The sequence below is a fragment of the Saccopteryx leptura genome, chromosome X (assembly GCF_036850995.1).
Source record: "Saccopteryx leptura isolate mSacLep1 chromosome X, mSacLep1_pri_phased_curated, whole genome shotgun sequence".
In the NCBI taxonomy this organism is placed as follows: domain Eukaryota; kingdom Metazoa; phylum Chordata; class Mammalia; order Chiroptera; family Emballonuridae; genus Saccopteryx; species Saccopteryx leptura.
The window spans coordinates 117,424,253-117,451,844 of record NC_089516.1 but is presented as its reverse complement, the minus strand read 5'-3'; the positions used below and the strand labels follow the sequence as shown (position 1 = coordinate 117,451,844).

General features: G+C 37.2%; 1 protein-coding gene across 4 annotated transcripts in view; it reads left to right on the top strand.

Moving 5' to 3' along the window:
* The window catches only part of TENM1 (teneurin transmembrane protein 1), a 774,232-nt gene that overhangs the window by 361,935 nt on the left and 384,705 nt on the right, over window positions 1–27,592 (top strand). For 3 of the 4 annotated variants that reach the window (XM_066357038.1, XM_066357036.1, XM_066357039.1), the window contains one exon: window positions 22,789–22,941. In XM_066357038.1, the coding sequence (XP_066213135.1) occupies window positions 22,789–22,941 (153 nt within the window). The remainder of the gene's footprint in view (window positions 1–22,788; window positions 22,942–27,592) is intronic. The other variant, XM_066357037.1, reaches the window with a different exon arrangement.

Here is a 27,592-nt window from a genome sequence, read left to right as displayed (position 1 = left end):
GATTGAGATTAAAAAGTATAGAGATTATAAAACCAGTAGAAAATAAATAGTATATATGTGACTTTAGTTACATGTAACAGAGTAATCCAATAAAATAATCAAAGTATCCATACAAAAAGGTTATTGTACTATATTTTGAATTGATGGAAGGATCTTAATAGAGCTTTCAGTCTTCTCCTATATACTTTTCTAAGATGGATGGACAAATTATTTTGAACAATCAGTCTGTGGGCAAAAAGAAGAGTTTTCCTCTGTGTGAAAGCAAATTTAACTTATAACATTGGCCTCATTAGCCCAATATTCCAGTCAGATTACCTCAGTACTAAATGTCAATGAATAGAAGAAATATACCATATCCTCTTTTGGTCCTGAATAATAAAGGAGCTAGTCTCATGTTTCCCAAGGCAAAGCTCTTCCTCTCTCTAACTTTTAGTTTCATCTTCTGTAAAATGAAGGGATGGAGCCTAATGCTTGCACGGTGGTCTTTTCATTTTCTAATATAAGCTCTTAATTTTAGAATATTTTCAGATTTCATAAAATTTGCAAAGATAGTACAGAGAATTCCCATATACTCCTCATTTGGTTTATCCTATTATTAAAAGTTTGTATCACCTTGGTACATTTGTCACAACTAAGAAACCAATGTTGATAATTACTATTAACTGAATGTAACACTTGATTTGGATTTCACCAGTTTTTTCCCAATGTCTTTTTTCTGTTTCAATATCCCATTCAGGATATGATATTTCATTAACTGTCATGTTTCCCTAGCCTCCTCTAGCTGTGATAGTTTCCTAGATGACCTTGACAGTTTTGAATAGCCCTGGTCAGTTTCTTTTTGCAGGATATCCTTCAACTTGAGCTTTGCCAATATTTTTCTCATGTTTAAACTGGGGTAATGGGTTTAGAAGAGGAAGGCCACAGAGTGCTATTATTATCACATCAAATGAAAGATACGTGCTGTCATGCTCGTGCTATCACTGATGATGTTGACCTTAATCACTTGGCTGGCATAGTATTTGACAAGTTTCTCCCCTGTAAAGTTACTCCCTCCCTCTTTTGCAAAATATATTCTACTAGTCTGTAGTCTTTTTGAGCTCTGACATATCATGATTGTATTATGTTACAGACAGATTTCCTTACCTGCACAGATCAGTTTGCTTGCATTGAATCCATAACTCAATAATGCATACTTAGGGTATATAACTCAGCAGAAAAATTTATGGGGACCCATTTCATACTATGTGAGAATTCAGTTGTGTTTCATAAAATGAGGTTCTAACCACTTTCTGCAATGCTTTCTAGAAAGTGCAATCTGCTAAGAAATAAGGATAACTTCACAGATATTAGGTATGATCTAACCTAGGGGTAGCCTTTTTATATCTACCGCCCACTTTTGTATCTGTGTTAGTAGTAAACTTTTCTAACCACCCACCAGTTCCACAGTAATGGTGATTTATAAAGTAGGAAGCAACTTTACTTTATAAAATTTATAAAGCAGAGTTATAGCAAGTTAAAGCATATAATAATAATTACTTACCAAGTACTTTATGTCGGATTTTCGCTAAGTTTGGCAGAAAAATCTTTATAAAACAATTTACTATAGTTAAATTTATCTTTTTATTTATACTTTGGTTGCTCTACTACTGCCCACCATGAAAGCTGAAATGCCCACTAGTTGGTGGTAGGGACCAGGTTGACTACCACTGATCTAACCTCTGGAAAATTTTACTAAGAGAACCAAAAATCTAGAACTTCCAAATCCCAGTGGTCGTAATGGTGGAGAAAAGGAAATAAATAGCTTTGAGAGGGGATGGCTAAAAAGGTTAAGGGATTCAAAAGTACAGATTAGTGTTTACAGGACAGACCTGGGGGTGAAAAATACAGCATAGGGAATACAGTCAATAGTATTGTAACAATTATGTATGTATGGTACCCAGTGGGTACTTGACTTACGGGGTATTACTTCATAAATTACATAAATGTCTAACTACTCTGCTATACACTGAAAACTAATACAAAGTAATATGTTGAAAAGAATTTTAATAAAAAAATGAAAATGAGCGGCTTTAGAAGATGTTGGTGGGAGCGAGGATAAAAAATGAATATCTGATGTAAATTAAGTCAAGGATTTGGAATTTAGAAATTAGGTGAGATTTTGTTGTTGTTTTCTGTTTGATTCTTCTGTACAGCTGTGTGAAGATGGCAGCTGCACTTATCTTAGAGACTTGATTTTTTCCACATTGTTCTCTCCAGAAAAATATAGCTACACAAACATCTTCTAGGGCAAGAAAACACAGGATGCTTGGGCAAACGACTTTGTGCCTTTCTCTACTTCCAACATGGTTTTGCAAAGGCTAGCTTAAGGGGAGATATAACCAAGCTTAATAATAATGGCTAACATTTATTAATCATATATTACATGCCAGACATTTTTCTAAGTACCTTACATGCACTGACTTGCAAGGTCCTCACAAGAAACCTACGAGGATAATGTTACGTTATGCACATTTTATGGTGAGAATACTGATTCTCAGAGATTAATTACCCAAGGTGATTGAAAGCAAGACATTTTGATTCCAGGGTTCCTGCTCTTAACTATCACAAGACAATTGCCTCTCTTTATATGGAATATAAGTTCCAGGAGGGTAAGGGTTTTTGTAATCAAGTTGTATCCTCAGCACCTAGGATAACATCTAATACATAGTAATCAGCTAACTAATAATTATTGCATGAATACAGGAGAAAGCTTGATGATGCTGATCATGGGTGAAACCCAAACACTGGTGACTCTTCCAAAAGAACACTGTCATGATGCCATCTCAGAGAACCCAGAACAAACTGGGTCATATAATCTACTCTGCTTCATTCTCTGTATCTCCCCATCTGATCAAATTTTATGAGTCAGCCAAAAAGATTCAGTCTATACCCAGCCATAGTTTTCTACCACTCATTCGTTTTCTGCCTTCTCTAATATACCTCTTGACTCCCCAACTCATATAAGCACCACCCTTTTATGCCAACCATGAATAATCAGGTAATGGAAAGGGATCTTAAAATCTCAAAATCTAAAATTGTTCAGAAGAATACATATGTATCTATGGCTGAGATGACATGATGCTAAATCAAAAAAGTAAGTTTCAAAGTATCAACTACCAGGGGTTGAAGACATAAATCACTGAAGGCATCCCCATTTAAAAATTGTAAATACATACAGGGAAAACAGGTAAGAGAAGGAAAAAACTTCTGTGTGGATCTGTTTCTCACTCTCCATAATCACTAGTTTTATCTGGACTTTTTAAAAAGTATCTGGATATTATAAGCATTTCAACCAGGAAAGAGAATGAGAAACTGTTTGGCAATCTAAGAGACTTCCATGATCAATAATGATGAAGTGATAGTTCATGATTTGGACCATAACAAAAGGGAGAATTTGTTGAGCAGAACACAAAATAAAAAGAGAAAGAAGAAGAAAATTTAAAGAAGAATCAAAAGTGCTGATTCCTGACTAAGTTGATATTTCTGCTGTATTATTCATTAATTTGGCTTTTTTTGGAAAAAAAAATCTCATTATTATACTGCTTATTCCTCCTGACTCCACAAAGCAAATAATAATACAAAAATAAATAAGATTTGAGTTATAGAGAGCACCTATTGGTACTGTGATTTGAGATGAAAACACTAAATAATTGTGTCTGTCTGATAAGGAATACACAAGTGGGCCTATTATGCAACTGCAAATGAAAATCATATATTAAACCTGAGTTAAGGTACCCAAATAGACATGTTATTTATAAATATTGCTGCAACCTTGGAATGAAAAAATCTAAAATACATAGTAAAGGAAACTTTAAAGAATATTAAAATGATTTATTACCTTGGTAGAATCTTTTCCAGCCAAGGGAAAAAAAGAAAAAGAAAGAAAGAAAGAAAGAAAGAAAGAAAGAAAGAAAGAAAGAAAGAAAGAAAGAAAGAAAGAAAGAAAGAAAGAAAGAAAGAAAGAAAGAACATTGCAATAGAGAAGAATTCACTTCATTTAGAAGAGGAAATGTAGAATCTCAAATATGTGATATGACAAAGATGATGTCCTTGCTGCCTCTGGTGTACTATCTCAATCTTTTCTTTAATGGGCATTTAATTTTACTGTTTCACCATGGCAGACTTAAAAAATGTGTTCTCTAAAACTGTTCGAGTTAAAATGTCTTTTTTATACTTTTTTTTTTAAATTAGTGAAGTTCTTTCTTTCAAAGGAAATTCTACCCACACCCGACACAACAGCTTTTCAGTCTTTTTAAAATATTTGAAAGGGATCTCAACACCATATTGAATCCAATCAAATTGCTTTGAAAGGACCGTTTAAATATGTTTAATTTATGCTCATGGTGTAGTGCAAGCAGAGATAATATTTTAGTAGAAAATGTACATGTATATAACCCTAAGAAAAAAAGAGAAAACTTGAATGAAACTGCTGAGGCAAAAATAAGGTACCATAAATAAACATGCATTATTTTATTTGGTTCTTGGAAAATGCTTCTTTGAAAACTAATGGTTTTCAATCCGGCATGTAATCTGCTTATTACCAGGATAAAACCAAGATCTGCAGGTAATTTATCAAAAGGCTATATAGTTCACTCATATACAAATTTGATGTTTAATGTAACGAGAATGGGATTTATTTTAAGATGGAAAGATAACCTAGTTTCTATCACATTAGCAGTCATTGCATTTAAGTCAAGCAGCATTTATTTTTGCATTGATATTTCTTTCTTTCTTTATTTATTTTTATTTATTCATTTTTAGAGAGGAGAGACAGAGAGAGAGAGACAGAGAGAAAGAAGGGGGGGAGGAGCTGGAAGCATCAACTCCCATATGTGCCTTGACCAGGCAAACCCAGGGTTTTGAACCGGTGACCTCAGCATTTCCAGGTCGACGCTTTATCCACTGCGCCACCACAGGTCAGGCCAGCATTGATATTTCTTATTGCGGAGGCATCTAGCTTCACAAAATGTTCACTGAAGTGTTGGTCTGGTGAGATTGCTTCACATAGGAGTGAACTTGAAAGCCTGAGGTCATCAGGGGTCACCATCTGAGTAATGGACTTGGTATATTTTCAGGAAGGGAACTGTCTAACCTATAAGTAAATCTGTAGCTTTGTCAAGTTATGGAAGTAAAATACAAAAGCGGTAGCATTTCTTAGCCTGAAGGAACATGAGGCAAGATATGTAAGGGAACTGGTGGTGGGAGGGATTGCTAAAAAAAAAGAAAAAACTTGTCTTGAAAAAATATTACATTTTCCTGGCTGGTTGGCTCAGTGGTAGAGTGTCGGCCCAGCATGTGGAAGTCCTGGGTTCAATTCCCAGACAGGGCACACAGGAGAAGCACCAATCTGTTTCTCCACCCTTCCCCCTCTCCTTCCTCTCTATCTCTCTCTTCCCCTCCCACAGCCAAGGTTCCACTAGAACAAAGTTGGCCCGTGCACTGAGGATGGTATCATGACCTCCACCTCAGGTGCTAGAATGGCTCCGGTTGCAACAGAGCAATGGCCCAGATGGGCAGAGCATTTTCCTCTGGTAGTGGGCATGCAGGGTGAATCCCAATTGGGCACATGCAGGAATCTGTCTCTCTGCCTCCCCATTTCTCATTTCAGAAAAATACAAAAGACAAACAAAAAAAAATTACCTGCTTTTGTCTTGGCTTGATTTGAAACATATGACATTATCTATAAATGGGTAGAACTTTATTTGTGAGACAGATTTCAAATTTTATGAATTGATTTATTTATTAAAATCAGGTAATAGCACCAAAAAACTCTTGCAGCAAATAAATAGAGCATCCCTAGCTGAATATGTGTGCATTTTGAGATGCAAGATGAATTCCTTGAAAGCAAAGCTATATTTGCCTTAGAAATACTACAATTTCAAGCTTTTTTGTATGCTTATTATCAAAGCCCTATTTACTTATCATGAAGTAGATGCAAACATTAACTATAAGAGAGTGGGCACACAACACCAAATGATACAGAATAACATGGAAGGTTTCAAATCTCCTGATACTAGCATCATAAAGATATTCCAATAAGTTTAACTGCCTGAAAAGAATTTTTCCAAATACCCACATTTTCTTTATTCAGATATTTTGAGGATAATTTTTTGGGCCAATAGATTTAAAAATATATCTTTAGGTAAGGCTTTTGGACCCCCTCCAATTCCTTTCAATGAAAGGAATTCTGTTTTATCTGTTTTATGTGTTTAAGGTTATTCATATTTAATTTCTGAATTGTTCTGCTGATTTCAATGTGAGGCAGCTCAATTTTAGACAGAAAATGATAATAAAAGAGATGGAATAAAACAATACATCTATTCATTCAGCTTAAAAAAAGGATTTTTGAGCACCTAGTATTTTTATTATATAACAATGCATAAATACATTATTATTGTAAAATATTCTAACAATACTTTAAAATGTTGAAATTCCCCCAGATTCCCACTCTAAATACCAATAGTTTAGTATTAATCCTTCCAGTTGTACTTCTAAGAATTTATATATGTATGAGATAGGCATTTTGTTTACTTAACTAGGATAATCAGATGTGTGTTGTTCTACAATGTTTTTCATACAAATCTTAGACCTCTTTCCATGTCGATGCATATGGGTCATCCAGTGGTGTACTGTTAAATGTTTAATAGCCAGCTCTCTGGAGGAAAAAAGCCTTCATTTTCAGCTTTGCTCATTTTTGGAGTATTAATACACACACCATGGGCGATTTCAGCTACCAATGAAAAATCAGAGAATGTGTAATTGGTAAGAGATGTGTACAGTCGACACCAGCACAACGTGGGATCAGGCCTTTTTCTCTCTTTCTGGCTTTTTATTTTGAAATAAATATAATTTACAGAAAAGTTGCACCAGATTCCTGTATATCTTTCACTCAGCTACTGCCAGTGCTAATATCTTGTATAACCATAGTACAATTACTAAAAGTAAGAAATGAAGAGTGGTTTGGTCAGATAGCTCAGTTTGTTAGAGCTTTGTCCAGATATGCAGAGGTTGCTAATTCAGTCCTCGGTCAGGGCACATACAGGAACAGATTGATGTTTCTGCCTCTCTCTCCCTTCCTCTCCCTCTAAAATCGATACATAAAAAACAAAAAATAAAGGAAAGAATGGTCTGATGCTAATAAGTCAACTGAGAGTTTCTGATTTTTCCATTGCCTTTTTTTCTATTTCAGGATCCTATGTGGGATCCTGCATTGCATTTAATTGTCATTATTGGTCCTTTGTATTCTTACATAAGATTTTATAGTATCCCATAGATCAGCAATTTTCAGCCAGTGTACTGCAAGAATTTTTAAAACATGCAATACTTTACTATTTAGTCAGGGGCACCAACCACTTTCTTTTAGATTTGTCAAGTAAAAAAATAACAACCAACACAAGAATAGTCATCCAGTGTGAATGAATGAAAATTATACCAGTTTCTTATCAGATCAACAAAAAATATATTTTTAGTGTGCCATAGAATTTTATTAATTAGTTTATATGTGCCATGAGATGAGAAAGTTTAAAATTGCTGCCATAAATGGATATATTGGTGGCTCATTTTTTATTTTTTGACTATATTAGGAGTCATTATATTAACAATGCTATAATGAAATTGCTTGTATATGTCTCCTTATACACATAATGTAATTCTTTTTTAAAATTGATAAATTTTAGAGAGACAAAGAGAGGAGAAAGGAGGAAGCATTCATTTGTTGTTTCACTTACTTGTGTATTCATTGATCATTTCCCCTGATCAGGGATTGAACCCACAACCTTGGTGTTTCAAAACAAAGCTCTAACTAACTGAACTAACTGGCCAGGGCCCTAGTGATCTCTTTAGTACAGATTACTAAAAGCAGAATCCCTTTGTCAAAGAATATTCCCAATATAAATTTTTAGATATCACAAAATTGTTTTCCAAAGTCACTTTATCATTTTACATCCTTATCAGTGGTATATAAGCAGAGTAGCTCCTGAATACCAGGTGCTGGGTGATCTCTGCCCTTTGGGTGCTTAATAATGATGAGTGTGCCATACAAATAGCTATCTTCAATATAACATGATAGGTTCTATAATAGCATGCTAAAAGAGAAACATGGCATCTCTTTTTGAAATGTTCTGGATAGTCAAATTCAGCACTGCACAATAGAAATATAGTGTAAGTCACATACATAATTTAAAACTTTATAGTAGCCACATTAACAAAGTAAAAAGAAACAGGTAAAATTAATATATATCCAAAATATTATCATTTCAACATGTAATCAATAAAACATTAATTAATAGGATATTTTACATTCTTTTATACTAAGTCTTTGACTCTGACTATCCCTATTTCAAATCTTGATAGACACATGACAGGTGGCTACTGTATTGGGCAGTATAAACTTAAATCATTTAGCACACATTTTCTATATTTACTTCTGAAACATTCCTGTGATCTCTCCCTTAAAAGTGAATATTTGCCTTTTGAAGGGGAATGGAAAAGGCAAACATTATCAATTATGAATATTACTAGAGACTATAAGTCTACTCAAAAGAAAGAAGTCCAAAATCCTACCAATGAGTGCAGAGAAACTACTGCCGAGAGACTTGGAGGTGCTGCCTATGGAAATGTGCAAGCTAAGTAGCTCTGCTCCTGGTGTCAGGCTATTGTGAGATTCAAGGTGTTTGATTCAGTTTTGCAATTGGGGAGAGCAAGATAATCCATTTGTTACCTAACTTTGTAATAAATTTTTAATTTCAGAGCATAACTTCTTGCACTTGGCTAAACAGAAAGGGTAATAATTATAAAATATACAAGGCTCAGCAATTGAGTACCTCTGTTAGGAGAGCATTAGGGACTGCCATCCTTAATGAGCTGAAAAGACCTGACTCCTGGAATACCTACATAGGCATAACATTCTGTGCTGCCATTGAATTTCATTAAAATAGTTCCTGAGAGGTCTTGGCAGTGTCCCTCTCTACTCATCAAGAATGTATATTTTTATGTATGTCTTTAAAAAAAAAAGAACTTTATTTGACTTTGTTTGGGGTCAAGAGCACTTAGATTAGATCTGTTATTACTAGCAACCCTTATTGTTTCAGTATTTGTGATCTTAGTTTTATTACTTACTTTCTATTCACTTGTAGTTTATTGGCAACTAGTTTGTGAAGTTGGTGAAGACAGAAATAACAAGATTATGGGTCCAATTCTTCTGAGTGTGAGTTTTCCTAACACTCTCCTTCTTGACTGAGCTGCAGTCATGCTGGATTTCTTTATTGTCCTCACATGTTCATGCAAGACTTGGTGTTTTCCGTAATTACTGTTTCTTTCTGCAGGAAGGTTCTTCAACTAGATAATCATATGGGTTCACACCATTCAAATCTTCATTCAAGTATTACCTCCTCCAAGAGGACTTCCATATCTATTCTTATATTTTTTATTCATAGCATCTGACATCATTTTATGTATTTGTTTCCATACAGGTATATTATATTAATTACATCATATTCATTGTCTGTCTGCCTAACCTATCACTCTCTCATATGAGTTCTGAAAGGCTGGAGATTTTTTTATATTTTATTTACTACTGAAAAAATAGCATCTGGCACAAAGTAGGCATTCAAAAATTTTTGTTGAATCAGTATATGAATATAATTTAAGACTGCCTTATCTGTTCATTATTGGTATACCCTTATTATTTTTTTTTAAATTTTTTTTTATTTGTTCATTTTAGAGAGGAGAGGGAGAGACAGAGAGAGAGAGAGAGAGAGAGAGAGAGAGAGGAGAGACAGAGAGAGAGAAGGGGGGAGGAGCTGAAAGCATCAACTCCCATATGTGCCTTGACCAGGCAAGCCCAGGGTTTCGAACCGGCAACCTCAGCATTTCCAGGTTGACGCTTTATCCACTGCGCCACCACAGGTCAGGCTGGTATACCCTTAATTCTAGCCAAATTATTAGTCTGAGTATAACAAAATATTGTTTATTGCTAACAGAACTGAAATGCTACTTATTTAATAATTCAGTTTTACCTGCATGTAAGTGAATTTTTTGACTTCCTATCACAATTCAATGTTTTGAAGTTCAGTTTGAAGGAGAGAAAAGACCAGTAACCTTGCCGTACTATCTATAGACTGTACCTAGTAAGTTAACTTTCATTATATATTTACACAAATAGATATTGCAAACAGCTCGTTTCCTGGAGAAAACATAGTAAACTCAAAAAATTATAAAGCTTCACCACCCTCAAATTATACTCCACAAAAATTACCCGTACCTCTTAATATGTCTTGACTGGCTAGAAGAAGTCCATTTCACTTGATGGTGAAAAATTAATCTTTCCCTTATTATTATTATTTTATTTATTTATTTATTTTCTTTATAAATAAATTTTTATTTTAATGGGGTGACATCAATAAATCAGGGTACATACATTCAAAGAAAACATTTCCAGGTTATCTTGTCATTTAGTTCTGTTGCATACCCATCACCCGAAGAGAGATCGTCCTCCGCCACCCTCCATCCAGTTCTCTCTGTACCCCTCCCCCTTCGCCTCTCCCTCCTTCCCTCCCCCACCCCCCGTAACTACCACACTCCTGTCCATGCCTCTTCGTCTCGCTTTTATGTCCCACCAATGTATAAAATCCTGCGGTTCCTGTTTTTTTCTGCTTCGCTTATTTCACCCCGCACAATGCTACCAAGACTCCACCATTCCGCTGTAAGTGATCCGATATCATCATTTCTCCTAGCTGAATAGTATACTATGGTGTATATGTGCCCCATCTTCTTCCTCCAGTACTCTATTTTTTTTTTTACAGTGATTAAAAGCCTTTAAGCAAACTCTTGGCCAATACGGCAAGAATCCATAAAAGAGTAGTGTCCTTAACATGTTCACCAAGTCCAAGTTGGCCCCATCACCATGCCAAATCCCTGAAAAATGCAACCCAACCACAGTTCAGTCTGTTAGGGGCTGTCACAGGGAGCAGGAGTCCAGAAAAGTTCCCCACAGGAAAAGTCCGCATGGCACTGGAATTGTTGTCACCATTCTATACTTTGCAGCTCATGTCCAAGTCCCAATGACCACTGCTTCTAGCTGGTAATGATTCAGGTAGACTGGAAAAAGCCATTTGCAGCATGTGTGGATATGGAGCTTCTGTTCTCCTCTGCCTGGAGAGTTGAGACCAGGTTGCTTTTCCCTGGAGCTCTGTGACTGTGGCATGGTAAAGAGAACCTTGGTATACACTAAGCTGGGTGGCAAAGGTAAATTCATAATACAAGTTGGCAAAAGGAGGAAAGAGAGCTCTAAATTAGGAGTAGGTCCCAGCCTGAAATATGAGTGGGGCATTGAGGTAGAAGGGATAAAGGAAACACTATATATTAAGCAAAGCAGTAGAAAATAGGACTATCAACACCCACAACAGAGATCTTTGAGGGAAGAATAAAAAACCTGACTATTCAGGCAAAACATAGTTAAGTGGCCCTTGTGCAAATGAGATCAGTTTACCTGCTTCTTGGAAGAAATACCCTAGGCTCGTCCACAGTGTCGTAGATGGGGCCGACGGCCCTGGGCACCTTCAGCCTTCAGTGGCAAACCTCAGCTTTCTGGGCAAGGTTAGGTCATAGGTGGTTGGAGCAGGGCTGGAAGAGACTGAACCCTCCCTTAGAGGAGCGAGGAGGAAGCCCACCTTCCAGTGTCCCTGTTTCCTCACAGCAGAGGCGTGTAAGTCTGGCAGGCTTTAGCTCAATGACCTTCCTTTCCACTATTGAAGCAGGACCCAGATGGCATCCTATGAGACCCCTTTGGGGCGTTGGAGCCTTTAAGGGTGTATCCTAAAAGCTGGTAGTTCCCCTGATCTCTATTGGGCTTTTTCTGCCTCTAGGTATCTTAAAAGCCATTCTCAGAAGATCTCGCTGAGGGGTTTGAGGATCCCCATCCACCTATATAAATCTTTTCCATATATCTGGAGCTATTTGGAAAAAGACAAACAGTGTTATTAGCTAGATCTAATAAAGAAGGTAGTAGTTTGCAGGCGAAAAAGATTTGGTGTCTCCTGGTCATCAACATTCAAAGGAAAAGTAAATTTTTTTTTAAGTAAAAAGCATGATATGGTAGACCCGTCGATGTCATTGGCCTGGTGTGCAGGATTCCTGGGTTCGATTCCTGGCCAGAGCATACAGGAGAAGTGCCCATCTACCTCTCCACCCCTCGCCCTCTCCTTCCTCTTCATCTCTCTCCTGCTGCCCGCAGCCAAGGCTCCAGTGGAGCAAAGCCACCCCAGGCACTAAGGATGGCCCCATGGCCTCCACCCCAGTCACTAGAATGGCTCCAGTTGTAACAGAGCAACACCCCAGATGGGCAGAGCATTCCCCCCTGGTAGGCATGCCAGGTGGATCACAGTCAGGCGCATGCAAGGAGTCTGTCTGACTGCCTCCCCATCTCCATCCTCAGAAAAATACAAAAAATAAATAAATAAAAGAAAAAATACTACAAAAAAGGGGGGGCATTCCATTGTGCTAAAGCTCCAGGGAGCATGGAGTGAGCTTGAGTATGCCCTATGAAACATGGAGCTCTATGTTGACATATAAGTCTTTGAAGAAGGAGGAACTGCTGAAATAGTTTATCAGCATTTGTCCCTAAGACAGCAGTCTGTATAGTGGAAACACCATACGTAAATATTTGCTGTCTGGCTATAGATTAAGGGGGGAATATGGCAAATGCTGAAAAGCCATGATCTTTGTGCCCCTCCCCTCCCCCAACCCCCTTCCTCTCCTCCCCCCACCCTGTAACCTCAACACTGTTGTCCATGTCTCTGAGTCTCATCTTTATGTCCCACCTATGTATGGAATACTATAGTTCTTAGTTTTTTCTGATTTACTTCTTTCGCTTAGTATAATGTTATCAAGGCCCATCCATGTTGTTGTAAAAGATCCTATGTCATCATTTCTTATGGCTGAGTAGTATTCCATAGTATATATATACCAATGATTTTTAATCTACTCGTCCTCTGATGGACACTTGGGCTGTTTCCAAATCTTTGCTATTGTGAACAATGCTGCCATAAACATGGGGGTGCATTTCTTCTTTTCAAACAGTGCTATGGTGTTCTTGGGGTATATTCCTAACAGTGGTAGAGCTGGGTCAAAAGGCAGTTCGATTTTTATTTTCTTGAGGAATCTCCATACTGTTTTCCACATTGGCTGCACCAGTCTGCATTCCCACCAGCAGTGCAGGAGGGTTCCCTTTTCTCCACATCCTTGCCAGCACTTACTCTGTGTTGTTTTGTTGATGAGCGCCATTCTGACAGGTGTGAGGTGATATCTCATTGTGGTTTTAATTTGCATTTCTCTAATCATTAGTGATGTTGAACACTTTTTCATATGCCATTGGCCATCTGTGTGTCCTCTTTGGAGAAGTGTCTATTCATTTCTTTTGCCCATTTTTGGATTGGATTGTTTGTCTTCCTGGTATTAAGTTTTACAAGTTCTTTATAAATTTTGGTTATTAACCACTTATCAGACGCTATGACAACTATATTCTCCCATTGTGTAGTTTGTCTTTTTATTCTGTTCTTATTGTCTTTAGCTGTGCAGAACCTTTTTAGTTTGATAAAGTCCCATTTGTTTATCCTGTCTTTTATTTCACTTGCCTGTGGAGACAAATCAGCAAATATATTGCTGCGAGAGATGTCAGAGAGCTTACTGCCTATGTTTTCTTCTAAGATGCTTATGGTTTCACGGCTTACATTCAAGTCCTTTATCCATTTTGAGTTTATTTTTGTGAGTGGTGTAAGTTGGTGGTCTAGTTTCATTTTTTTGCAGGTAGGTGTCCAGTTTTCCCAACACCATTTGTTGAAGAGACTGTCTTTACTCCATTGTATTGTCTTACCTCCTTTGTCAAATATCAGTTGTCCATAGAGCTGTGGGTTTATTTCTGGGTTCTCTGTTCTGTTCCATTGATCTATGTGTCTGTTCTTATGCAAGTACAATGCTGTTTTGAGTACAATGGCCTTATAATATAACTTGATATCTGGAAGTGTGATACCTCCCGCTTTTTTCTTCCTTTTCAAGATTGCTGAGGCTATTCGTGTTCTTTTTTGGTTCCATATCAATTTTTGGAATATGTGTTCTATGTCTTTGAAGTAAGTCATTGGTATTTTAATCATTATTGCATTGAATTTATAAATTGCTTTGGGTAATATAGACATTTTAATGATGTTTATCTTCCTAACCATGAGCACGGTATATGCCTCCACTTATTTGTATCTTCCTTGATTTCTTTTATCAATGTTTTATAATTTTCCGAGTACAAGTCTTTAGTCTCCTTGATTAGATTTATTCCTAGGTACTTTATTTTTTTGGTTGCAATGGTAAAGGGGATTGATTCCTTGATTTCTCTTTCTGACAGTTCATTATTAGTGTATAAAAATGCCTCTGATTTCTGAGTATTGATTTTATATCTTGCCACCTTGCCAAATTCATTTATCAGGTCTAGTAGTTTTTTGACTGATACTTTAGGGTTTTCTATATACAGTATCATGTCATCTGCAAATAATGATAGTTTTACTTCTTCTTTTCCAATCTGGATGCCTTTTATTTCTTTTCCTTGTCTGATTGCTATGGCTAGGACTTCCAGAACTATGTTGAATAAGAGTGGTGAAAGGGGGCACCCCTGCCTTGTTCCTGATCTTAAGGGGATTGCTTTTAATTTTTGCCCATTGAGTATGATGTTGGTTGTGGGTTTGTCATAGATGGCCTTTATCATGTTGAGGTATGTTCCCTGTATTCCCACTTTGCTGAGAGTTTTGATCATGAATGGGTGCTGGACTTTATCAAATACTTTTTCTGCATCTATGGAAATTATCATGTGGTTTTTCTCCTTTCTTTTGTTTATGTGATGAATCACATTGATTGATTTGCGAATATTGTACCATCCTTGCCTCCCAAGAATAAATCCTACTTGATCATGGTGTATGATTTTTTCCATATATTGCTGGATCTGGTTTGCTAATATTTTGTTGAGGATTTTTGCATCTAAGTTCATCAGGGATATTGGCCTATAATTTTTTTTTTTTTGTATTGTCTTTGCCTGGTTTTGGAATCAGAATTATGCTTGCCTCATAAAAGGAGTTTGGAAGTCTTCCTTCCTCTTGAATTTTTTGAAATAGCTTGAGAAGGATAGGAGTTAATTCTTCTTTGAATATTTGGTAGAATTCACTTGTGAAGCCATCAGGCCCAGGACTTTTCTTTTTTGGGAGTTTTTTGGTAGCTGTTTCAATCTCATTTGTTGTAATCGGTCTGTTTAGGTTTTCTGATTCTTCCAGATTGATTTTTGGAAGATTATATGATTCAAGGAATTTGTCCATTTCATCTAGGTTGTCTAGTTTTTTGGCATACAGTTCTTCATAGTATTTTCTTACAATATTTTGTATTTCTGTTGTGCCAGTCAGTTGTTATTTCTCCACTCTCGTTTCTAATTTTATTTTTTTGAGTCCTCTCTCTTTTTTTCTTGGTGAGTCTCGTTAAAGGTTCATCGATCTTGTTTACCTTTTCAAAGAACCAGCTCCTGGTTTCATTGATCCTCTGTATTGTTTCTTTAGCCTCTATGTCATTTATTTCTGCTCTGATCTTTATTATTTCCTTCCTTCTACTAGTTCTGGGCTTTACTTGCTGTTCTTTTTCTAGTTCTTTTAGATGCAGGGTTAAGTTGTTTATTTGAGCTTTTTCTAGCTTCTTGAGGTATGCCTGTAATGCTATAAACTTCCCTCTCAGGACTATTTTGCTGTGTCCCATAAATTTTGAGTTGATGTATGCTCATTATCATTTGTTTCTAGGAATTTTTTAATTTCTTCTTTGATCTCAATGTTAACCCATTCATTGTTTAATAACATGCTATTTAGTTTCCAAGTGTTTGAATGTTTTTCAATTTTTCTATTGTGGTTGATTTCTAGTTTAATGCCATTGTGATCAGAGAAAGTGCTTGATATGATTTCAATCTTCTTAAATTTGTTGAGTCCGCTTTTGTGCCCTAACATGTGGTCTATTCTAGAGAATGTACCATGAGCGCTTGAAAAGAATGTATATTCTGCTGTTTTAGGGTGAAAGGTTCTAAAGATATCTATTAAATCGAGTTGATCTAATATGTCCTTTAAGTCTGCTGTTTCTTTGTTAATTTTCTTTCTTGAGGATCTATCTAATGATGTTAATGGGGTATTGAAATCCCCTACTATTTTAGTATTGCTATTGATCTCGCCCTTTAAGTCCATCAAAGTCTGCTTTATATATTTAGGTGCTCCTATATTAGGTGCGTAGATATTTATAATGGTTATATCTTCCTTTTGTATTGCTCCCTTTATCATTATGTAATGACCTTCTTTATCTCTAAGTATAGTCTTTGTTTTAAAGTCCATTTTGTCTGATATAAGTATTGCTACCCCACCTTTTTTTTCATTTCCATTTGCATGAAATATTTTTTTCCATCCTTTTATCTTCAGTCTGTGTGCATCTTTTGATTTAAGGTGTGTCTCTTGTAGACAGCATATGTATGGGTCCTGTTTTCTTATCCACGCAGCTATCCTATGTCTCTTGATCAGATCATTTAATCCATTAACATTTAAGGTTATTACTGATATGTAATTGTTTATTGCCATTTTTTTTCTTTAAAACTGTATTTCTCTTTTGCTATATTCTTTTTTTCCTTTGATCTGTTTACAACGGGTCCCTTAGCATTTCTTGCAGCCTTGGTTTGGTTGCAGTGAAATTCTTGAGTTTTTTTTTTTTGTCTGTAAAGCTTTTTATTTCTCCTTCAATTTTAAATGATAGCCTTGCTGGATAAAGTAGTCTTGGTTGTAGGTTCTTGTTCTGCCTTACTTTGAATATTTCTTGCCATTCCCTTCTGGCCTCAAGTGTTTCTGTTGAGAAGTCAGAAGTCATCCTTATGGGGGCTCCTTTGTAAGTGATAGTCTTTTTTTCTCTAGAAGCTTTTAATATTTTCTCTTTATCATTTAGCTTTGGCATTTTAATTATGATGTGTCTTGGTGTTGGTTTCTTTGGGTTTCTCCTTAATGGAGTTCTCTGTGCTTCCTGAACATGTGAAATGTTTTCCTGCCTTAATTGGGGGAAGTTTTCCGCTATAATATGTTTGAACAAAGTCTCTATCCCTTGTTCTTTTTCTTCTTCTTCAGGAACCCCTATGATGCGGATGTTATTTCTCTTCATGTTGTCACAGAGCTCTCTTAGAGTTTCCTCAGACTTTTTGAGTCTCTTTTCTTTTTTCTGCTCTGCTTCCGTGCCTTTATTTATTGTGTCCTCTAACTCACTGATTCGATTCTCTGCTTCATTCATCCTGCTTTTAATTCCTTCCATTGTATTCTTTATTTCAGATATTGCATTTGTCATTTCTGACTGATTCTTTTTTATTATTTCAATGTCCTTTTTTATATTTGTTATCTCTTTATTTAGGTTTTCGTAATGGCCATCTATGGTTGTTCTAATATCTTTGAGCATCCTAACAATTGTTATTTTAAACTCTGCATCTGATAATTTGGTTATATCTGATTCACTTAGGTCCTTTTCTGGGGATTTCTCTTGGTTTATTTGTGTTGTATTTCTCTGCCTCCGCATTTTCTCTTCACGGGAGTGGCTGTGATCACGTGCTCGGGTGCACAAGGGTTGGTGGCTTTGGCCTTTGCCCCGCCCCCATGTGTGACGTTATGCTTGGTCCTGAGGGCACTGGCGAGCATCTTTGCTCAGCTGCGGGTCTCTGCCTGTTTCCAAGCTTTCGCCCTGCCCTTGCAGGAGGATCGTGCTCAAGGAATGGCTGCTAGCCTTGGCTCTACCCCCGGGCAGGGCTGCATGCCCAAGCTCAGCCCCATAGCGGAACCCCACCTCTTCTGGGCTTTTGGATCCACCCCCGCGGGAGGAGTGGCTACCTAGTCAGACCGCAAGCCTGGGTTGCATGGGTGGGGCAGGGCTGTGCTCCTCTGCCCTTGCTCCGGGGCTGGTCTCCACCCTTTCCGGGGTTCCCACCCTTCTCCCAGAGGCTAGATTACAGGCTGCTGGCAGCTGAGCTTGACCGCTTTTGCACGCCCCCTTCTCCCCAGCCAGGCGAGATTGAGCTCACACCTGAGCCCAGTGGTGGCCAGCCGGCCTCCGCCCCTGCCAGCAGAACCACGCTTTTGTCTCCCGCTGCTGCCCACTCTCCAGTGCGCCCTCAGCTGTGTGGGTGGGGCCGTTGCAGCTCGGACCCTAAGACTCACTACTGTAGACCCAAAAGCTCCCTCCTTCTATGCGACTCTGCTCTGAATGCCGTGGGGGAGCTTGTTTGGCTGCTCTCCTGCTTCCCTTTGCTGGTATTGCTCTTTCCAGGGGAAATATTCACTTCAGCTTTGGGGAGTGACTCATCCCAGGGGTTAGGGTGGCTATCTCCCAAAATATTTCTCCCTGTGCCTCCTAGATTACATTCTCTTCCTGTTACTCTGGTCCTCTCCTCTCTCCCCCCAACCCCAGGAGCCCCAGGTGATTGTTTTTGAGAGAGATGTTCTGCGTGGTCCCTTTAAGAAGGATCCTGGGTCTGAGAAATCAGACTCTCTCACAAACAGTAGCCTGACTTGTTTCCAGCTAAATACTGTCCTTACGCCTCTTCTAGGCTCTGGGGCTGCAGGCTCGGGCTTTGTTCCTGGGGCTCAGGACCCTTTCCCCTCTGCTAAACTCACTTCCCGCCATGCGAGTCTCTCCCTGCTGCCGTTCGCTCCGACGAGCTGGGCAGCCCTCTCCGCGTTTCCGCGTTTCTGCTTTTCCTACCAGTCTCCGTGTGGCTTCTTCAGTGTTCCTTGGTTGAAGAGTCCTCTTAGTTTAGTCCAAAGTTGGTTTTTCCATATGATAGTTCATAAAATTAGTTTGTAATCCACTTTGGTTCTGGGAGGTAGATGCTGGTACGTCCGCCTACTCCAGCACCATCTTGTCTCTCCCTTATTATTTTGAAGTGATTCTCAGCCATGTATTTTCTCTCTCATTTTTCAATGCCCTCAGGAAACTGGCGTAACTTAAATAAAGTAGATAAAATAGCCCTCTTAGTCTTCAAAAAGAAAGCTACTGTGTCTTTTGTTCCTGTGGCTCATCTAACTCACAAAAGTAACTGAACCAAAGGAATCAAACACATTTTCAATATAGTATTTAATATTCATCATATTCAAAGTAGTTGTGGCACAGAATGAAGCAGATTTTCTATAAAACTTATAAACAGCTTTAAATGGAGCAAGTATGTTAACCCAACCATACTTTGAATCTTTTGGCAAGATAATCTCAGAGATATCACTAACATAGCTTTATTAGCATGCTGGACTGTATCTCACTTAGAACCACTATGATTTGAGTTTCAGTTGTTTCCAATAATTGCAACAGAAATTCATCAGGTAACACTGGCCTTAATCCAAAGAAAAGAGTAGAAAGCAATTAAATGCTTAAAAATTTTAAGGATAAATTAGAAGGTAGGTATTAGAAATAGCTTTAGCTCCAACTAAACAAGGATGAATGATTTCTAAATAGGCTATCTGTCTGGCTTTCCTGTTTTTGGTCACTAATTCATATACTGTATATGAATGTTAGATATACAAATTAGCCCCTTTCTATCTGCCTAGGAGCATAAAGAAAAATATGAGATGGCTTATGAAAAGGTTCTTTTTTTATCATTGCTTTGGTAAGATTTAGTTGATGTTGAAAATTGCAAGTAGAAAACAAATAAAAGGATTTCCCCAGCTTCTGTCCTAGGCACTGTTTCTCCTAACATTCTTTTCCTTCAGATTCTTCATTCACTCTCACAACTTCAATCATTGCCTCTGTGCACATGTGATTCTGCAGTCTTGTTCTCAATTCAGTACTTCTTCAGAACGTCAGACCTCTAAACTTGTGTTGACCATGACTATCTGGATAGCCCATTGAACCCTGGAACCCAGCATCTCAAAAGAATAATTCATTGCTTTTTTCCCATCATCTTACCCTGTCCCCAACCAACAAATTATCATTTAATAAACACATGTCCAGCACAAACTACTTGTAGCTGCTCCTGGACTATGTGTGGAATTCTCTGGCTCTATTAATGGTTCCACCATGCTTTCAGTTGCTCAGGTTCAAAACCTTAACCATTCTGGATTTCATCCTTCCTGCACTTTTTCTTGTGCCCACCCACACACAGGTACACATAAACATGAACATACAGCAATACACATATATACATTTACTCACACATGCAGACACAGAGCTAGCCAAATGCTGATATGACATTCACACAATTTCACCTTATAGAATAGTCTTCTTTGCATTAACACTGCCACTGCTCTACTTGAGACACATGTTTCTCACCTAGATCATTGTAATGCCTTCTCAGTTTGTGGTGTTGTCAAATCTTTAGGCGTTGCATTCATCCTTCTTCGCACTATTACTGGATGTATCTTTCTTACACATGGTGTTCTGATGGTATCATTTATTTACCGAGATACCATCAATGTTCCCCATTACTATCAAATTAATCTTCCTAAAGTAAACTTGATTGTATCACTCATCTGTCCAAAAAATAGCAATGGCTGCATATGTCCTAGTGAATAGAATTCAAATATCTAAGTGTGGCATTTAGTGTCCTTCACAAAAGAGTGCTCCCTCATCTATCGTGGAGGCTAGGTTCCAGAACCTCCCGTGACAGGCAAAAATGTGCAAAGTAGCGAACTTATATTTATTTTATTATTTATATATATTTGAAAGCTTTTTAAACCTTCCCCACACTTTTATAAACCTTTTCCAGACTGTTATTAACCTTTCCCACATTCTTACAAACACTTCCTATGCTTATTTTACTGCAAAAATAATTAAAACAATAAATATATAAAAAATACCTATATACTGCAAAATCACGTGATATAGCAAAAAAATCCATGATACAAAATTAGATACATACAATTTAAAAATCTGAGATACAGTGAAACCCCGAAAAGTGAACTGCGATACGGAGAGGGACAACTGTACAGCCCGAATCTACCCTTCCAGGCTCAACTTCCACTACCATCTACACATAGCTGGACCAAACCCCAACAACTTTCTTTGCCTCAAACAGACCTGATGCTTTACAAAGTCATTTTTTGTACAACCTGCTCCCTTGCCCCATTCATTGCTATCACCTGTCAAAACCCCACACATCCTTCAAGGTCCATCATTATATCATCCCTTAAATTCATTTCATTTTTTTTTTTTTTTGTATTTTTTTGAGGCTGGAAACGGGGAGAGACAGACAGACTCCCGCATGCGCCTGACCAGGATCCACCCGGCACGCCCACCAGGAGCGACGCTCTGCCCACCAGGGGGCGATGCTCTGCCCCTCCGGGGCGTCGCTCTGTTGCAACCAGAGCCACTCTAGCGCCTGGGGCAGTGGCCAAGGAGCCATCCCCAGCGCCCGGGCCATCTTTGCTCCAATGGAGCCTCGGCTGCGGGAGGGGAAGAGAGAGACAGAGGAAGGGGGGTGGAGAAGCCGATGGGTGCTTCTCCTGTGTGCCCTGGCCGGGAATCGAACCCGGGACTTCTGCATGCCAGACCAACGCTCTACCACTGAGCCAACCGGCCAGGGCCAAATTCATTTCTTTTAAAAACAAAAAATTACCCCTCATATGGTAAACATCACACATATTCATTCTAAAAATAACAGATATTACAGAAGTCATGAAGGAGAAAATAAAAACTCATCAACTGCCCTCCATGCTGTTATCATATTGATGTAAAACCCTCCCAGCACTTTTATCCAGATATCGACAGTTACACACACACACTATAGATCATATTATTTATACTGTTTAATGGCCTTATGGTTTTAATTTGATGCATTATAAATATTTCCCATGCTTATATAATCTTCTACATCATGATTTACTAGCCATGTAACCCTGTATTATTTATGATATCACCAGTTATTTAATTAATATCTTTTTGATGACTATTTAGATTGGTCATAACTTGATACTAGTTTTTAAATATTATAATGAATAGCTTTGTAGCTTAGTACACATTCATCACTAATTTATAGAAATTGAATTGTTGGCTAGAAGAGTAAGCCAAGTTTTTAAGATTTTTTTTTAAATGGTGCTATATTGCCCTCCCAAAAGGTGATTTTTAAAAATACTTCCATCAAGAATGTATGAGAGTACCCATTTTCCTGCACGCCAATCAGCACTGAATGTTTTTTAACCTTTAATAGCAATTTGAACCTGTATAGTGTCAATTGTTTTGCATTATATTATAGCTCTTTTATACTTGTATTACTTCCAACTCCTACCTAATAGGCATCTAGATTTTAACATCTGCAGCAGCATTTAAGGACCTTATGCATTCTAAGCATGCAGGAAATATTTGCTCAATTGAATTGAATTAGAGGCATAGTGGAGATATCTCACACTCTTTCAATAACCTGTCCACCATCACTGTGCAGTTTGCATATGTAAATAGAGCTACACCACTAAGGGAAATGCACAGAAAGGGGTCACAGCACTGAGGAGCAGAGTCTAACCCCACTGTAGTTGTTTAACTCATACTCTCTAACTTGTATTCTTCAAAAGTTTAGCCATGGTTACTTACAAAAGTGGCTATAGGCATGATGTAGGTATATCATCCAGTTGTTTGGCCTTACTATACGAAAACTCATCATGACAATTTAGGTACAAAGGGTCAGCTGGTTTACAGACCTTCTCAGCAAGTCTGGAATAAGTTCATGTATGGCTTGTTTTCTTGCAGCAGTGCATTTGTTCGGCCTGACTTGGCAGTTGCAACCAGTTGAAGGACAGCTGTATGAAAATGGAGTTAGCAAAGGGAACAGAGGGACCGAATCCATGGATACTACTTACTCTCCAATTGGAGGAAAAGTTTCCGATAAATCAGAGCAAAAAGGTACAGTGATCAAAGTGATGGATTGATTATTGATTACTTTTCTTCTAATTTGGTCATTAGAACCAAATCTGAGATGGGTTAATGCCACATTAAATTTTTCATCACTTGAAAGAACTACTCTACGTGGACAGAATAAATACATGTAAATGTCTTCTGAAAGCAAATTGTTCTTTCTCTAGTGCCTTGAGTATAAACCAATTAAACTTCTCAAATGTGTTGGCAATTTTGAAAATAAATAAATATTTACAGGATGGAGATTTTAATACAATAGAAATTGCATTTCACATATAACTACCCTGAAGCAACATGGAATTTTGATTAAGTTCTCTGTGTCCAGGCCTAGCATTTATACATAACATTTTACAAAGGGTGTATGGAATTTTCTTCTGTTTATAATAAGAAAAAGTATTTTATGCTTAATATAAGAGTGAATGTTTATTTCAAAATGTGGGGAATTTTTTCTAGTTAGGGCACATGAATTCTTCCCAGTTGGAGAAAAGAAAAATAGCACTTTGAGTACTGAATTGTTAAATTTAAACAACATAAGCTTGAACTGCCTGACTTATTTACAATAAATGTCACAGTACCCACACTCCCAACATCTTATTCACATTGAATGATCTTAGTCTTAATATTTAAGCATTGTAAATAGCTGGAAATTTGTAAAATAGGATTCAATGTAGAAGGACTTGAGCTATGTCCAATTCAAAAAGTAGAAATTGAAAACAAAATGTAGTGTCTATAGCCATATAATTCTGAATGCACCTGATGTCATCCGATCTCAGAAAACAAAATATATAGCCAATCCTAGCCTAAATATTTTTGAGAGATCATATATAAACACATGAGCAAATGAATGATCCAAACCCTGCCATCAAAAAGCTTACAATTTTACAGGGGTGGTAAAAATGTTTTATTTTGGTTCATTAGTTGCAAGTAAGATAGTTTGTTTTGTAGTTGTTTGGGTTACTACTCATTACTTGTGTTTTTAGTTTCTTTGGTGGTGGGGTGGAGTCATTCGTGGGTTTTGTTCTGTTTTGTCTTTGTTAACTTTTAAAAAGTAACTTTTCATTGGTCTATGCCTCAGTTAAAATTAATGCTAGGGTCAGGAAAACATTATGGTTCATTCAGGATACAGTTTGCTTTATTTAGAAATGTTGTTTCTAGCCTGGGCTTCCCCCTTCTAGCAATTTTACTGTTGCTGCTGAGAGAGGCTGATGGTAGTACAAAGGTCGGAGATGGCAGAGGAAGGGATCTGAATACATCTGGACTTGGACTTTCTCCCTTTTCTCCTGCTATTATATCCCTTTATATCTATCTGCAGGTACAAGAGCCACCTCTTGCTATCATAGGCCTAGGGGTTTCCTGCCATTCACACTCAAAATCGTGAATTATCTGTTTGAGGAAAACTAAACATGCTAGACAGCAGAAGGTCATCACATAGTTGTGAGGGGGTTCAGAACATGTCTCCCCAAGCAAGATGTGGCACTTTGGCATGTGGATCATTTTGAGTAGAAGACAATCAAGACCCCGAAACCTCAAGAGAAACTTTTACCTCTCCCCTAAAGAATTTAAATTTGGGGCCTTGCTCATGATAAGAGTTATTACCAGAAATGACATTTTATGACCTATATATAGGGCAGAGCAAACTTCTAATTACTGAACATCTGCTTTCTTATCATCCTACAAATTACCCTCCTCCCCTCTGAAGCTTCAGAACATCTTACATTTTCCTTAGGTCAAAATGTCACATACCACCTGACCAGGCGGTGGTGCAGTGGATAGAGCTTCGGACTAGGATGTGGAGGACCCCGGTTTGAGACCCCAAGGTCGCCAGCTTGAGCACGGGCTCATCTGCTTTGAGAAAAGCTCACTATCTTGGGCCCAAGGTCGCTAGCTTGAGCAAGGGGTTACTCGGTCTGCTGTAGCCCATGGTCAAGGCACATATGAGAAAGCAATCAATGAACAACTAAGGTGTCGCAATGAAAAACTGATGATTGATGTTTCTCATCTCTCTCTGTTCCTGTCTGTCTGTCCCTATCTATCTATCTCTCTCTCTCTCTGACTCTCACTCTGTCTCTGTAAAAAAAAATGTCACATACCTTGTTTTCTCTTTCTGTCTCTGACTACTCAAGTAACTGCAGTTTTGTACACAGAATTAATTAATTTTTCTTATTTTCTCTTGTTACTCTCTCTCATGTAGACTTGATTGTTAGACCAGCCAAAAGAACCTATAAGGGGAAAGTAAAATTTCTTTCTCCCCTAACAGTTGTCTTCAGAGAATATTCATTTATCCATTTTAATTCAGATCTTTGTAATTCTTATCCACCATACAGTATGATGATGATGGCTTAAGTTTATTAAATAATTGCCATGTGGCAAAAATTGCTCCAGGCACTGAACATGTGTCTGGTAACTTTATGGTTCCCATATTCCAAATGAGAAATTGAGGTAATGAGAGCTTAGTAAACTGCCATGGTCACACAGCTAGAAACTGCTGGTGTGCTTCCAGAGCTTTGCCTCTTAACTTCCACACTACACTGAAATCTGCATACAAAATATATATAAAAAGTACAAGAGACACTTAATACAGTGAAAATGAAGTCCTTGAGTCTATTCATGATATATTTGTGAGAAATTCTATAACCTTGTGTTTTGATGTGTTGTGACAAGTTTCATAAATGAAAAATATTTTTAAGTTTCTGCTCAACTTTAACAACAAATGAGCCAAACCAATTTCAATTAAAGACTTCATTAAGAAAAATTACTTAAGAGTTGATGTCATATATACCAAGTTGTTATGATAAACTGCCATTTTATGGAAGTCTAAATAAAATCTTAACTATAACTAGACACTATACTTCTGCTATATTAGGTCTGTACTGCATATTGCTTACCAAGTAGAAACAGAGCTCCTCTTCTGTTAGTCATGTATGTACTAGACTAAACCTTGTATAAGTTGTAACAGAGGCTATTTCAAATGGTCAGATGTCTCCTTTTATGATTTTCTAGCATCACACACCCCATAAGTACAGTCCCAGAAGCTTGTCTTCGTGATGCTGTATGCATTAAAATATAAAACTGAAAACAATATTATTCTTTTTACATTGGTTTCTTTACTTTGCTAGAGAAGTAGGCATTATAGCATTGTAGTTAAGAGCTTGGACTCTGGAGTCACACAGATCTATCTGGCTTTGAATTCTTACGCTGTCACTTACTACCTCTCCAAGTCAGGCATTTAATTCATACAAACTGCCTGAACCAGTGTTCTTGTCTGTAACATAAGGATGATAATAGTACTGGTTTTATGTAGGGGTTGTGAGAGATAAGTAAGACAATGGAAGCAAAGCATATAATACAGTGCCAGACACATTAACTTAGCAGTAATTATTATTAGGCCAAATGATTAGGAAATTACTTAGAATTTATTGACGTCTTCTTAGGTACTATAGATCCTATTTTCAGACTCTTATCAACCTTTCCATGAATGATGATGGCCTTTCTGGGATTTAGATGTTTCTTTTTTTTGTTTTTAGTTCTTTTTTAGATGTTTCTTTAAAGTGTGATTTTACTTACCAATTTAACATCTATTATTTTCAAATTGTAATAATCAGAGTGATGGATAAGTATAATGGTACTTTAAAAATAATCAAATTCTACTAGAATTAGTTCCCTGTTAACAATAGTTACAAGTGTATGCTTCTCATTAGGAAATTAAAGAATTTTCTCACCGCTTAGTCTTCCAAATAAGAAAAAGAAATGTTTGATTCATAGACATTTAGGATGCTAAAAATTTTTTTGAATTTTATTTGAATAATTTAAATTTAATTTCCATAAGAAAATATAAATCACAACCACATGTTGTAATCTACAGGAAAAATTAGTTGTTTGATAAACATTTATAGAATTGTAAACATTGTACTAAAAAAGCCTATACTACCTAGAAACTTTTCATTACTTACTTTAACTAGTAAACATTATGTAACAATATTAAAAAAGCAACAGATATGAATAAAAGTCCTAGACTTGAGTCATATAATGTCCATAAATTGAAGTAAAAGTAATTGCAGTGTAATCTTTCAACAAATATAGAATGTTAAAATCTTAAAGATTAGTGAATCCAGCATAATTATTTAAAGATGAAGAAACTGTGGTCTAAAAGCATCAAGAACACAGAGAGATCTAAGAGTAGTATACAGCAGTGGTCCCCAACCTTTTTTGGGCCACAGACTGGTTTAATGTCAGAAAATATTTTCACGGACCGGCCTTTAGGGTGGGATGGATAAATGTATCACGTGACCAAGACAAGCGTGAAGAGTGAGTCTTAGACAGATGTAACAGAGAGAATCTGCTCATTTTTTAAAAATAAAGCATTGTTCAGACTTAAATATAAATAAAACAGAAATAATGTAAGTTATTTATTTTTGCTCTGCGTACCAGTACCAAATGGCCCACGGACCAGTACCGGTCCACAGCCCAGGGGATGGGGACCACTGGTATACAGGACTCATAATTTCACCTCTTCTGTTTTTTTCACCAGTTCATGTAATAATATAACACAAACTAAACATAAAATGTGTTATGGACCAGGAAACATCCTTCTTAGTTCTTCTGTCTGTTGAAATAATTGAAATGACATATAGCTGACTAA